The sequence below is a fragment of the Tetrao urogallus genome (genome assembly GCF_951394365.1).
Source record: "Tetrao urogallus genome assembly, chromosome: 7".
NCBI lineage: Eukaryota > Metazoa > Chordata > Aves > Galliformes > Phasianidae > Tetrao > Tetrao urogallus.
This window is the reverse complement of record NC_136820.1, coordinates 13017490-13031071: the sequence shown is the minus strand read 5'-3', so window position 1 is coordinate 13031071 and position 13582 is coordinate 13017490. Positions and strand designations below refer to the sequence as shown.

The following is a 13582-nucleotide window of genomic DNA, read 5'->3' as shown; positions in this document are numbered from 1 at the left end:
TGAGTTATATGGCCTGTAATTATAGGAAAACTTTGACAGGTTCAGAAATTCAGATTAGATTAAACAACATTTTAGTTTATCTGCATCTTCAGCTTACATAGATTGTAAAATTATCTTGAATCTGAAAAATAGATTGGAGATCTTGGACAGAGATTTCCTGATGTGATTTCTTCTCAATTTTTTTCTTTTCCTTTTCTTTCTTTCTCAGCCTGGAAAAATCATAGCTATTTCTAGGGTACTGTAATAATAGCATTTTTTGAACTTCAGGCTACAGATAAATGTGGTAGACATATAATGAGAGGCTCAGAGGGAGAAACTAATATTTAACCACAGAAGGATCTATTGAAAAACAAAAAACAAACAAAAAACAACAAAAAACCACCCTATAAATAGTGATGGCCAATATATTTGTCATACTCTCGGGATACTTAATTTTTTAATTGCTTGAAATACCATCTAAGACCAGAATCTGTGGACACTGAACCTGCACTGTCTCTGTGACATTGGTTTTCCTCTGAACTGCATGTTATGGCTTATTATGCTCTGTGCTGCCCATCTAGCAAACCCCATCCTTGCTCATACAGAAGTAATGGTGAGGGCTAAAGGAGGGGTGACACTCTACTTCCCTCTGACTCTCATTGCCAAAATATTAAAATGGTATAGAGCCACAGGGCTCAGTGGGTCTTTGGGAAGGGAACAGATAAAAGAAGAATTTACACTGCAGAACTTAATCCAGGTTGGACACTCTTGGGGATTGCAGTGCTCTGGCATGCGGTTTCTGTAAAATGTCAATCCCTACATGATCTGATCTTCCCTTGAAGGAGAAGTGGGAAAGAAAAATGAAAGAAGCACCGTCCCTAGAAATCATTCCTTGAAAGCACACTTCCCTCATGCTCAAAAAGTCATTGGTATTTTAGCACTGACAGGATGGTAGCGTCGTGATTCTTTTCTTAGTATCCATGTAATGAAATATTCACAACATATTGCTTTTCTCTGCCTAGATCTCCCAGGCATGTTGAGTGTTGATGAGTTGGAAAAGCAGCTCTTTGCATGTTATCCGAAACGTTTCTTATAGCAAAGGTTGACATGCCAGAATTGGCCAACTGGCATGAAGAAAAACATTTCACTTCTTCGGAAAGTGCTATCTCTTTGCTGCCTCTTAGAAACTATAGTTGTTTTCTGAATTACAAGTGGTTTGCATAAGGAACATAAATTGCTGTGCTCTTTATCACTGCTTACTGTATGACAAATATACAATCCAATTTTTCAAGTGTGGTGTCTTGAAAATGATTATGTATTTGAAATGAAAACCATTTCAGTACTTGAGCATCATCTCTCTGGAACAGGCTGGATAATAACATGTTCATCACCTTGGGTTATTTTAATATTTCCTGAAGTCTGCACAAGATGCTTTCTATTTTCTTGTCAAAACATGCTGAAATGAAAATTATTTTTAATAAAGTACAGTAATCACCGTGTGATTACCAAGTGCATCTTCTCCTGTCAGATTGTTTCTTCCCACTTGTATTTGCAGTTACTTAATGTTATGATTGCCAAGCAATCCTGCATCAAGAGGAAGAGAATGGAATATTTCATTTCTGGCAGAGATGTCGCGTGATTCAGGACATCCTTCTTTGCCTCCTAGAATGCTATCACTGTTTAAGTCTACCGTTGGAAAAGCTGACTACTCAAGGACTTCATTTTTTTTCCCTGCAATATTTCATTGCTCTCTCCCATAAATACACATATACTGAAAGCAGAACTCCTATTGACATTCTGTTTTTCCTTTTCTGTCCCATAAATACTGTTGGAATGATGTGCCACGCCTGTAGAGTGCTTAGCGTGACTGCTAACATGTCTAACTAGTCCACTGCAGTTAGTCTTACAGCTTCTTAGGGTACATGCCCCTTTGCTGCCCAGCTGGCAAATAACTTGCTTAGCTTTAGGTAACCTCTGGTCCAGTCAGAAGAGAAAACTGTTTGTCTACACAGAGGATGAAAGCTTTCAGAGGTTACGGCCGAATGATTTGTTTCTAAGCTGTTTTTCTAGACCAGGTTTTTCACTCAAGTTACTCAGCTCTAAAATAAGTGATGGACAAATCTCAAGAGATTTGGTTTCATATCTTACTCAAACATTATCCAAGCTAAGTTAAGCTCTGGAGTCTACATAACTGAGCTTGAAACCTCATAAGAACAGACTTTCTCGTGAGAGTGTCAGTGTTTCTTGCTGGCTAGAAATACCAAGAAAATAGTCTTTCTTGTGGTATTTTCGAACTTCAGCATCTGGACACAGCTGTGAAATCAAAGAGGAAAGTGAATATGAAAATATGAAAAATAATTGTTTAAAAAGTCAACCATTTTTAACTTTTGTCTGTGAGGCTCACGTCTAGTTTTTGGTGAAGCTATTAATTGATATCATAGATCTGGATCTGAAAGTGAGAACTTAATTTGAAGTGCAAGTTCTGGCTGTCTTCTTGTGGTTATTGCAAAACACTAATGCTTGTGAGTCACAGTATTTCTTTAGTCAAGGGAAGAAACTGTTGTTGTATCTTTCCCTCCCTTTTAAGTAAATATGGAATTTAGCACTGCTGTTGGAGAGCTTGTGTTTTGGGAGAACATTTTGCTTACTTCGGCCGCTACTTCGTATGTGAAATTTAGCTCAACCCCTGAGCAGCAAGGAATGCCTTATGCTAAACAAATGTAGTAAAAATAATCTTAATGATTACAGGACTTATACTTTAATTAGAAATTTATAGTACTAAGTAGATGTAATATGAAATCATGTTTCTGTATACAGAAATTTTAAATGTGAGCTATTACCCTATTTAAAAAGTGTTTATCTTGGTTTTGGATTTTTACAATGAATTGATGGGTCTTGCAGAGAGAGTAACTTCCAAAGGCAATGATGGAAAAACTCATTTGTCTCTTGTCCTTCTGCCACTGCAAGATTTACAATATGTTCTCTTCTTCAGTCAGCCTGCATTTGGTAACTTGAGCAATGAGACTTCTATCATTTGCTTTGTACAACTCATCTAAGTTTGCACTGTTAGCAGAATACAAGGAAACATTTCTTAACTTTTCTCTTGGCCATAATTTTTGTTCTTTGGCAGGTGCTTGTGAAGTCTTACACCTCAGTGTTTACACTGATCATATTCTGTAATTTGGTTACCGGCAGGAACTCACTCACATTCAGGGTCACTCTTATGGCCTCAAACACTTGCCATATTTCTTAGGAGTAATCAAAGAGTTCTATTGGATTTCTGGGGGGTTGTATTTGTGTACTTTCCAGAGTTTTTTTCAGCTTCCCAGTCTTCATGGTTCTGAATTGACAGTAATGCAGCATTAATGGTGAGCGAGGGTCTTTGAGTGCAATATCACTTTCTTGATCAGTGCACCTGTGAAATTTGCTCTGTTCCTCCCTCTCCTTCTTGCTGTTGTTACTGCAACCATATTTCATGAAGAGTTTTTGTAAGGTCTGCTTCTTATTCTTGAGAGAGTGATTTTGAATAATTACTTTCCAAGGGAATATAAATAGATGTATATTTGCTTACTTAATAAGTATTTCTTTCCCACAACCTAAAATTTTATAGCATTCCTCGTACTGTTACATTTACTTGTTAGAGATTGCAAAAAGTTTGAATTTATTAACAGTTTAAAGTATAAGAAAGGATAATCACAAGTTCCATACTTAGTGTTTTTGTCTGTAAATATCACTAATTAGTTGTGCAACTAATAATAACCTGCATTGATATAAATTCTGTTTAAATCAAAGTAATTGAATATTCAAATTAAGAATGTGTTTGTAAACAGATGTCTAAAAATAGTTTGTTAGTTACTGACAGGGTTGCTTTTCTCAATTTCTGTTGTGATAAAGGGGATTCAAATAAAGCAAGAAGTAAAAGAAATCACTGCAGGAATATAATCTAAGTGACAGTTTTGTGCCATGTTTCCATATCAAACTAAAGCAAACAAAAGATAAAGCTGTATACTCATACTTAATGTAGGTGTGTCTCTAGGGGGTGATCTGAAATGAAGGGACTGTCTTTTCTTTCCTGCATTTAAGACTCTCAGTTTCCAATTATTTTCCTAACTATCTGTTAGCTGTTTTAATTAAAATGTGAGGATTCACCACTTTCTAGTCAAGAACATTGTTACAAAGTGGGGCTTTAAATACTGTAATCATTTAGACAATTCTACCATTATTCTGAGCATTTGGAGCTGGAGAAATATTTCAGCACAATCTGAACAATGAAAGAAAAATCTGTTTTCAGTAATTTTGTGTTCAAGGGCGATTCAACCTCTTTGCTCCGTAAGTCTAATTTTCCAAGGCTTATAAGACTTTAATTTGATTCTTTATCTGAGCATAAAACAAAGGCTGAGAATTGCGTAGTAAATTACTGGGTAATCGCTTCTTTGCGGACTACCTGATTGTCAAAATGAACACTGGTTTTTAAGAGAACTCTACGTGCTGGGCCAAAGTGAGCTTTATAGCTAAAACTGACTTATGTTTAAATGAAATCCAAGTGGTTCCATCTAGGCGTTAAGGACAACCACCTCACTGATTATTATATATTTGCTGAGTTATATATGTGTAAATGTATTAGTACTGCTGTAGAAACTTCGTGCTGGTGCCTTCAAATATACTCAGACAGATATGCTGACCTCTTAAAGAATAAAAATGTATTTAGGATAAATATATTTCATTTGATGATTTCCCAGTTCAACAGGTACTTTTGGCTACTGTCCCTTCCCAAGACAGATATTTCTCTCCTTTCCAGAGCCCTCTTTGGAAGTGATATTCAGTTGCCAAACTTTGAGCAACGTTAACAAACACACTGATAAAGAAAAAGAAAAAAAGAAAAAAAAAAAAAAGAAGTGTTGTCTTAAAATCAATGTCTCGTTTTTTCTACACAGTTAATTCTTCTTGAAGACCTGATGTAAATTATATCCTTGGTCTTGTCTGTTCTGGATTTGAGGTCTGATATGTAGACTTCTAGATGTCCAAAAACAAGACGTAGGAACTTTGCTATGTTAAAAATATACTGATTGGAAGCAGAACCCCAGATGGTCTGGTGTTCCAGCAGAAGAAAATCAGTTTTCAGTATAATGGAACTGTTGTAATTGCACTTGACCAAGTTTTATTTCATCTTTACATGACTGTGAGATATTTCCATTTTTATGTGAAATTTACACACATTTTATGTTTCCTGCCATTCAGACTGGATGCATTCTATTTCTACAAAGATCCTAGCTAAGGGAAACAATGCATTATAACTTCTGATGAAGGGAGCTTAGTGACTTCAGTGGAACCAGAAGAGCTCCACAGTATGCATAAGCTCCCCATCAGTATATTTATGTACTTCTCTAAGAAATAAACAACAAAAAAACCAAGATTAGCTAAAAGAACATGCACACTTCTTCAATCCAGTTTGTATATACCATCTCCTCCATCTCCTGACTGTGCATCATCCATCCTTTCCCTTTACTTCTGTGTGAGCACGTTGCTGTAAAATGCAGAGTTCTACTTGACTTGAATCCAGGTGATTGAAAGCAGTACCTGGCCAGGAGTCAGATGTGACACTGGGCCTTGTGGCAGGGTAAAGCAGTGTTTCCCAATCCCAGCTTATCCTCTGTCCTTTATCACAGCTTCTTCTTTCCCATGCCTTGCCAGAGGCATCAGATCTCCAGCTCCACTGCATGCCTAGGCTCCACACCTTGCTGCTGGGAAAGCATACATCTCCTGGCCTTCGCTGTTTTTCTCATTTTCATTTTCCTTTATTTTTACTCATGTCACTGCACGCTGTGGCTCCCATGTGTGAAGGACTCGTGCCCACTGGGGGAGCACACCATCATCTGTGCTACTGCTGTACACTCTGCCCTAATTGTGGGGACAGCAAGTGGCAGGTAGCCCCTTAAATTATTTGGTGTTACCCTTGAGTACCCGATCAGTCAGGGCAATTCAGAGTTTGATGTCTTAGAGCTACACACACCTGCAATTACTTAAATCCACAAAACTGCACCCACAGGTATTTGCAGGCACAAAAAATGTTGGCATAAAATTAGAGGCCATTTCCTAAAACCTGTGCCTAAATTCTGATGATATAGTATATGAGGGGTTGTTATTTTGAAATGGATTTGCGGAAAGCAATTGAAAATCTCCAGGCATCCCATCTGTGTTTAAAGTAACAACAATAACAAAACTTTAAATTAGCATAGGAGATTTAAGACATTTCAGGAAAACATTGATTAAATCTGCCAATGAAATGAATGTGTTTGGCGAGTGACCTAATTAGTGTATACTTGGTTCTTTTTCACTGCACTGCTTACCACTAATTGCTGTTCTGCTGGTCTTCTCCTGACAAGTAAGAAAAAACAAGGATGAGGGATTTGTTGAGGAAATAGTGACATTCAGTTTTAATTCATTTGAACCTGCTGCCAAGCTTAATTATGGAGCTGCAGAATGGAGAGCAGGAGGCCCCCAGCCGCTGGGGTTGTAGGAGACTGAGACATTTAGCGTCTGCTGGGGTATTCAGGTAGCACTTACTGCAGCAAGCTATAAACTTGTGCTTGCTGACGCTTAGCTGTTTTTTTTCCCCCACAGGTACAAAATCACTGCTTTTATTCCTGAAATTTAATTATTTAGCTATAATGGCATCAAGCCAAAACAAAATTACAAGCGTTTTATTTCTTGTAGGAAAGGTCGAACAATTAATCTAGATAGTCTTGTCTTGTTTTCTGGTGTATGGGTTGTCGGGTTTTTTTTTGTGTATTCACATTTACAAACTAGTCGTACATGTCACGCCACAAAAGAACTGGGGATCTCAACTCTTTAAAACGGTGGATAACAGCAAGACAAGGGGAAATGGTTTGAAGTTGAGGGAGGGAAGATTTGGTTGGATATCTTTACTATGAGAATGGTAAGGTGCTGGAACAAGCTGCCCGGAGAGCTTGTGGATGCCCTGTCCCTGGAGGTGTTCAAGGCCAGGTTGGATGGGGCCCTGGGCAATCTGCTCTAGTATTAAATGGGGAGGTTGGTATCCCAGCCTGTGGCAGGGGAGTTGGATCTTGATGATCCTTGAAGTCCCTTCCAAACCAAGCCATTCTGTGATTCTGTGTGTGTGATCCCACAATCAATGTACCCAAACTCACCTGCACTGTAAGTGCTCTTGATCTAAGGGACTTGCATTGGTAATTAGTTCAATTTCTGACTCTCCCGGCAGCAAGTGATAACGTAGCTCTCCCTATTTGTGCCTTGTGATCTTAAAGGAAAAGGGCAGGATGCCTCATAAGAGGAAATAGTTTTGGTTTTGGTTTCCTGTGGTGGAGATTGATTCTTGCGAGCAATCTGGAGGTCGTGGCATAGAAGCTGCATGTGCTTTACATGATGTTCTGCACAAGAACTGGAAAAGATAGTCCATAGATGAGAATATTCATGAGGCAGTGATCAAAATAATAAGGGAAAAAAAAAACGCACAACAACAACCAGAAACAAAACACAAAGCCAGGCACTGGAATTTGAAGATAGGAGAGAGTGGGGCTGGTAGGTTCTGCATTTGTTTTTCAGACAAGGAGAAGCAGTGCAGACATTTTCTTACAGCAACAGCATCCAATTGGCAGACCCCAGTCTGAATCTGTCCCAAAGGACATTTCCAGCCCGCGCGCTGTCTCGTCCCAGGAGAGCCAAGGAACGGCTGGCTGAGCAGGAAGCCCAGCCTGAGTGGCCAGAGCTGGCTCTGCACCTGCCAGGGCAGCCAGCACAGCCTGGCCAGGGGCCAGGGTACATCCTAGCCTGGCCCAAAGGGCAGGGCTCTTGCATCTTGGGTGCTCATCTTTGCTATGGGGAGATCAGGAGGAAATGTCACAGCACCCACCCTTCGCTGCTGTCTAAACTCAATCAACCCTGAAAGTCGCATTAAAAATAAACATACATAAATACATATATATATATTTACATATTTTTGTTTGCTTGTGTATATATATATATATATATGTAAATATATATATAACCTGTGCTACTTCCTCACTGCCCAAAACAACAACCACAACAAAATAAAAATGAAGTAAGATTCTAAACAAATGAAAAACTCAAGTACAGATCATCAGCGTAGCCTATAGACATCTATAGGGAAGAACATAAACTGTGCAGAAAGGCAACATGCTTGTTTTTCTGTTCCATAGCACTACAAAGTTCTTGTAAGGATACTTGAATGCTGAAGGAGCCTGGGAACTTGGCTTCCCCTGCAGCAGATTGATGTGCTTTGGAGTACTTTGCAGCCATGGAGTGATTTTGTCCTGATGTTCTGTGTGTGGTGGAGAGATGTGTCGGGAGCAGGGAGGGCCAGAAAGATACTTGGAATGGAAATTAAGCTTGTGGGAAGGAGAAAGAGCAGCTTTGCAGTGATGCAAGTAGTATTAATGCCAGAATGCATAATGGCCAGCTGAAGATGCAAGATTTTTGTCTTGGGACTGTCGTTGGATCTATGACATGGATATCTTCGCCACTTGTGCCTATTGAATAAATGTTTAGGAGAGATCCACTGCTTTAAACATTATGGACTGATGTTAATCTTCAATAATCCATTGCTAGATGTGCCTGATCCCTACAGTACAACACCAGAACACTCTTCAATAATCCAGTTTATATTTACAAGCAATAATAACTTAGATGAGAATACTTACTGTGCTGCCTAGAAATTTATATTAAAAAATCATTTCCCTTCTATTACTGCATACATGAATAGTGTGCTGTGCACTGATGATAAAAGTCAAATTCTGATGCTGTTATCTGTTTTTAAGGGAAGTGTTAGCTTATTTTTGCACTGTCACCTCCAAGTTTTCTGGAATGAACTCAGTGAGAAATAAAAATAAATTTTATGTCCTGAGAAGAGCACTTTGCTACCCTAAAAAAATCATTTGCACTGTGTTTGATCCAAGCCACCCCATGACTTCCCAATGCGTTTCAGGTTTCCCATTTGGCAGCTCTGGCTTCTTGACAGGATCTCTCCTTCAGCAGGATTGCAATTGCCTCTGATCTGCTGCCCTCCCATAGGGCAGAGGCACTAAGGAAGCCAGAGAGATCTCTTGCTCTCCTGTAACAGAGGTTTTTTGCTTCAAAACAGCATCAGTTTCTCTGTAGCTCTGCAGCTTGAAGAACAAGGCAGAGCAACCTGCCATGGAGAACAGGCTGGTTTCCAGGTGGTATGCTCTGTAGCTTTAAAAAAGGGAAAATTAAATGGGAGAAATTGAATAGATAAAGCAACCTTCTCCCGATTGACCAAACTCCGGTGTGCTTGTTATGACAGAGCTTATTAGGTATGCTGTCCAATACACAGTTGTTCAGACTTTCCCTCAATTTGTAGTAATGCCCTACCAAAAGCAAACAAACAAAAAATAACAAAAACAAAACAAAAACAAAACAAGAACAACACACCGAAGTACTCCAAAAAGAACAACAGAAAAACAGATTGAGGAGAAAGGTTCAGATCTGACTTTGATATCGAAGTAGTGCTTTTCAGCATCTTCCTAGGCTTTGTCAGCATTTTCTTTAACAATCTTGGTGCTTTTTTTTTTTTCTAATTTCTTTTTCATTTTCTTTCGCAAATAAGATTTAAGCCAACAACAACAAAAATCCATACACACAAAATTATCTCATCATTGGTAATGCATACATACCAAAGAAGTAGAGAGAGATGTTTATAACCTGGGGCAAGGTGATCGCAAGCACACATTCTCATGCACAGATGTGGCACACAGAGGAAGGCAATGAGGCCTCACATGAGGAGGAAGAAAGGCTGGCAAGAGAAAAATGGATACAGCAGGAAAGCATATCTGTGGAGGTATTGCCTCCTGTATTATATGTGTTGACATAGTAAATGGAGATGTCTGCAAAGGAGCTGTGATACTATAAATATGCTTGTGCTAATATTATTAAAGCTTTCAGGCAGTTCAGCTTCAAGCATACGGCTTCCAGGGGAGAGGTGGAGTCCAAACACGGCTTGGCTGAGCAGCATGTGCCTACCTGTGTCTCAATTGCTTAGTGGGATGTAGGCTCAGGTTTTCAAAGGGTTCCCTGGATGGATTGTAAAATCCATGCAGCTGCTTGGTGAGATTTTTAAGTCTTCCAAAGTCTGCTGAAAGCTTTATGTGCAAGACTTAAGTGCCGTTAAGTGCTTAGAAGTTGTTAAAAATTCATTTTGTGTCCTCTTTGCCCATCTTTGTGTCGCTAGGTAAACAATAATACTTCAGGGCTGATGTCCAGTAGGGGCGTAACAGCACTAGTCCTTCTGCTTGAGCATGCCAGTCTTCCTTGTGGAGGAAAAAAAAATGGGGAGGGATACAGTGAAGGAAGAAAAGAAGATAGGAGTGGTTAATAAGCTGAACTTCAAATACTGACGTAGTAAAGCCACTTAAAAGCAGATGACCATTCCTTACCAATTGCAGACAACCACTTCTTGTCAATCTGTTGGATGCACCTTCTCTAAGTTAATGCTAAACAAATGCCCTGAAGCAGCTCCTGGTGGGGCCAGGTGACGAGGTGAAAGGAATGGAGTATGAGCAGGCTGTGGTTATCCTACTATCTTCTGCAGCTGTCTGGTGGATGCTGGCCCAGCACAGGTTCAGAGGTTTCCTGAGTGCTCCCACCTGCTGGAGGTCTGCTGTGGGCTCCCTGCCCCACACACCAGGCTCCAGCTGGTTGTAGAGACCTAAGACCCTCGTACAAAGCTTCATCCTTGTCTGGTTAAAGGAACAGGGAAGGAGGGCTGTTTTTTCATGATCTAAAGCACTGCAAGCTGTAGATTTTTATAACAGTTTTCTATAAGGGCACACTGTCTGCAGAGACCATTTCTATGTAAACTTGTATCACAAAATGGATGCAGGCAGCAACATGAAATGGGGACAGCTGCCCAGCATGGAGATGGTGGTTGCCCACCTGGGCAGGTGGCAAGGACTGTGCCTCTTCTTATGGAAGAAATAGGGCAAGAACCCACTGCACCAGAACTCTGACTGGGAAAGTGTCCCACTTTTCTATCAGGACAGGCAAAGGGCTGCTGTTTGTCTCCTCTCCTGCACACCTTGCTTCCCTTTGGAGCCTCAAGTCATTGCATTTCTTTAGATCTCATTAGGTCAGGAAAGGACTAATTAGTTCTAAAGAAGGCAGGAAGAAAGCCAAGAGAAACAGAGGAGTGATGGCTGCTGGTAGTGGAAATGCTACCAGAAAACCGTGACAGTGCAAGAGAAGGAAAGGTCTTCCTTAAGCAATTAAATCTTGATCTATGTGCAGCTCATGGCTAATGGTAATATGTATTTATTGTTTATTTTTTAGGTTACGGTTTTGTAGATTTTGACAGCCCAGCAGCAGCACAGAAAGCAGTAGCATCTCTCAAAGCAAATGGCGTGCAAGCGCAGATGGCAAAGGTAAGAGCAACTGTGTAATTACTAGTTTAATTGAGCTGTGTGTCATTTCTGAGCTGTGAGATTTCCAAGCGTTTGTTTTATTCCTGTTTTTTGTCGGCTTTAGGATTGCGTATTTCAATGTTTCGTCCTTTGGTTCCAGTGCCTTGTTTGCCCTGTGATCTGTGTTCTCAAAGGGCCATGTCTTATGCGAGAGGTTCTACTCTGATTCCCAATTTCTAACTCCCTTGGAGTAGAGCTATTAGGTCCAGAGCACTGCAGTGGCAGAGAGCTGGCAATGCCTTATCCTGGCTCACTGGGAAGGAATTATGTAGTTGTCTCCATTGGGCTCCTTTGCCTTGGAATGTACAGGTCTATAAAGGAGAGAAGTCTCAGTTTGGCTTTTCCTGTACCTTTATTTTAAGAGTATAAATAAAATTGTACAAGATTTTCTGAAAGAATATTTGCTAGAGATTGCCTGAAGGGCATTGGCATGTGTTGTTAGGAGAGGCTGCAGGAGCCATGCTTTGCATCTTGCAGCAAGCATTCAGCAAGGTGAAATACTCTGGTTCTGGAAACATCCTTTGTTCACAAGGGGTCGAAGGGGTTACGGGAAATGATTATCATGTGCTCCAGCTGCTGCCTTTCCAAAGGCATAATCATGTGTCTTTGGGCTCTAGAGTGTGTCGGCTGATGAAAATAGGCTCAGCTTTGTACTTTCGAAATGCCTTGTCTTAGAGTCACTGCAAGCCCTAAGTATTGCCTGAGTTTGTCTGTGTAGAAATGACACCAGCCTAGAGTCTTGAACAGTGAAAACAAATGGGTAATATGAAATCAGAGACAAATCAACTAATAAATAATCACAACACGTGAACATTTCAATTTAAAGGAGTACTGATGATTTAAGCCTTTACTTTTCAACAATATCATACTAAAAACATCTTAAAAACAAACAAACAAACAAACAAACCAAAACCATTTGTGGTAAAGGGGGTTCTTTTACCCTATACGGAACTATGCACACAATGCCTTAAAATAACTGGGTATGATCCATGTATTTCTGTTTAACAGAGCCCCAGAACACAAGCTAAGCTGCTTTATAGAATCATAGAATAATTAAGGTTGGAAAAGACCTCCAAGGTCATCTAGTCCAACTGTCTACCTACCACCAATACTGCCCTACACTAAACCATGTCCCTTAGTTCTGCATCTACATGTTTCTTGAACACCTCCAAGGGTGGTGACCTGTCCACCTCCCTGGGCAGCTCATCCCAATGCCTCACCATTCCTTCGGAGAAGTTTTTCCTAATATCTAACCCGAACCTTCCCTGGCACAGCTTGAGGCCATTCCCTGTAGTTGTATCACTGTTACTCAGGAGAAGAGGCTGACCTCCACTCACCACAACCTCTTTTCAGGGAGTAGTAAAGAGCAATAAGGTTTTCCCTGAGCCTCCTCTTCTCCAGACTGAAGATGTCTGGAGAAGACTGAACAAGTCTGGAGAAGTTCCCTCAGATGTTCCTCATAAAACTTGTGCTCCAGACCCTTCATAGCTTCATTGCCCATCCCATGTTCCAGGGCCTCAATGTCTTTTTATAGTAAAGTGCCCATAGCAGAACACAGTATCTGTGGTGCAGCCTCACCAGAGCTGAGTACGGGAGAACAATCACCTCCCTGGTGCTGGTGGCTTCACTATTTCTGATACAAGCCATGATGCCACTGGCCTTTTTGGCCACCAAGGCACACTGCTGGCTCATGTTCAGCTAAGTGTCAACCAGCACCCCCAGGTTCTTTTCCTCAGCACAGCCTTGAGCCTGTGGTGATGCATGGGGTTGTTGTGACCAAGGTGCAGGACTGGCATTTGGTCTTGTTGAACTTCATCCCATTGGCCTCAGCCCAGCTATCCATTCTGTCCAGATCCCTCTGCAGGGCCTTTCTACCCCAAGGCAGATTGACACTTCCTCCCAACTTGGTATCATCTACAACCTTACTGAGAGTATACTCATTCCCCCCCGTTCAGGCCATCAATAAATATATTAAGCAGGTCAGGCCATAATACCAACCCCAGCAGAGCACTGAGTGGTTGCCAGCTGGATTTAACTCCTTTCACTGCCATTCTTTGGGCCTGGCCCTCCAGCCTGTTATCTACCCAGCAAAGATTATACCTGTCCAAGCCATGGGCTGCTAGCTTCTC

At 40.6% G+C, this 13582-nt stretch overlaps 1 protein-coding gene across 2 annotated transcripts in view; it reads left to right on the top strand.

Moving 5' to 3' along the window:
- Positions 1 to 13582, top strand: part of RBMS3 (RNA binding motif single stranded interacting protein 3) — a gene marked incomplete at both ends in the record, with an annotated part of 439102 nt that overhangs the window by 178796 nt on the left and 246724 nt on the right. For both annotated transcript variants that reach the window (XM_079538692.1, XM_079538691.1), the window contains one exon: positions 11323 to 11414. In XM_079538692.1, the coding sequence (XP_079394818.1) occupies positions 11323 to 11414 (92 nt within the window). The remainder of the gene's footprint in view (positions 1 to 11322; positions 11415 to 13582) is intronic.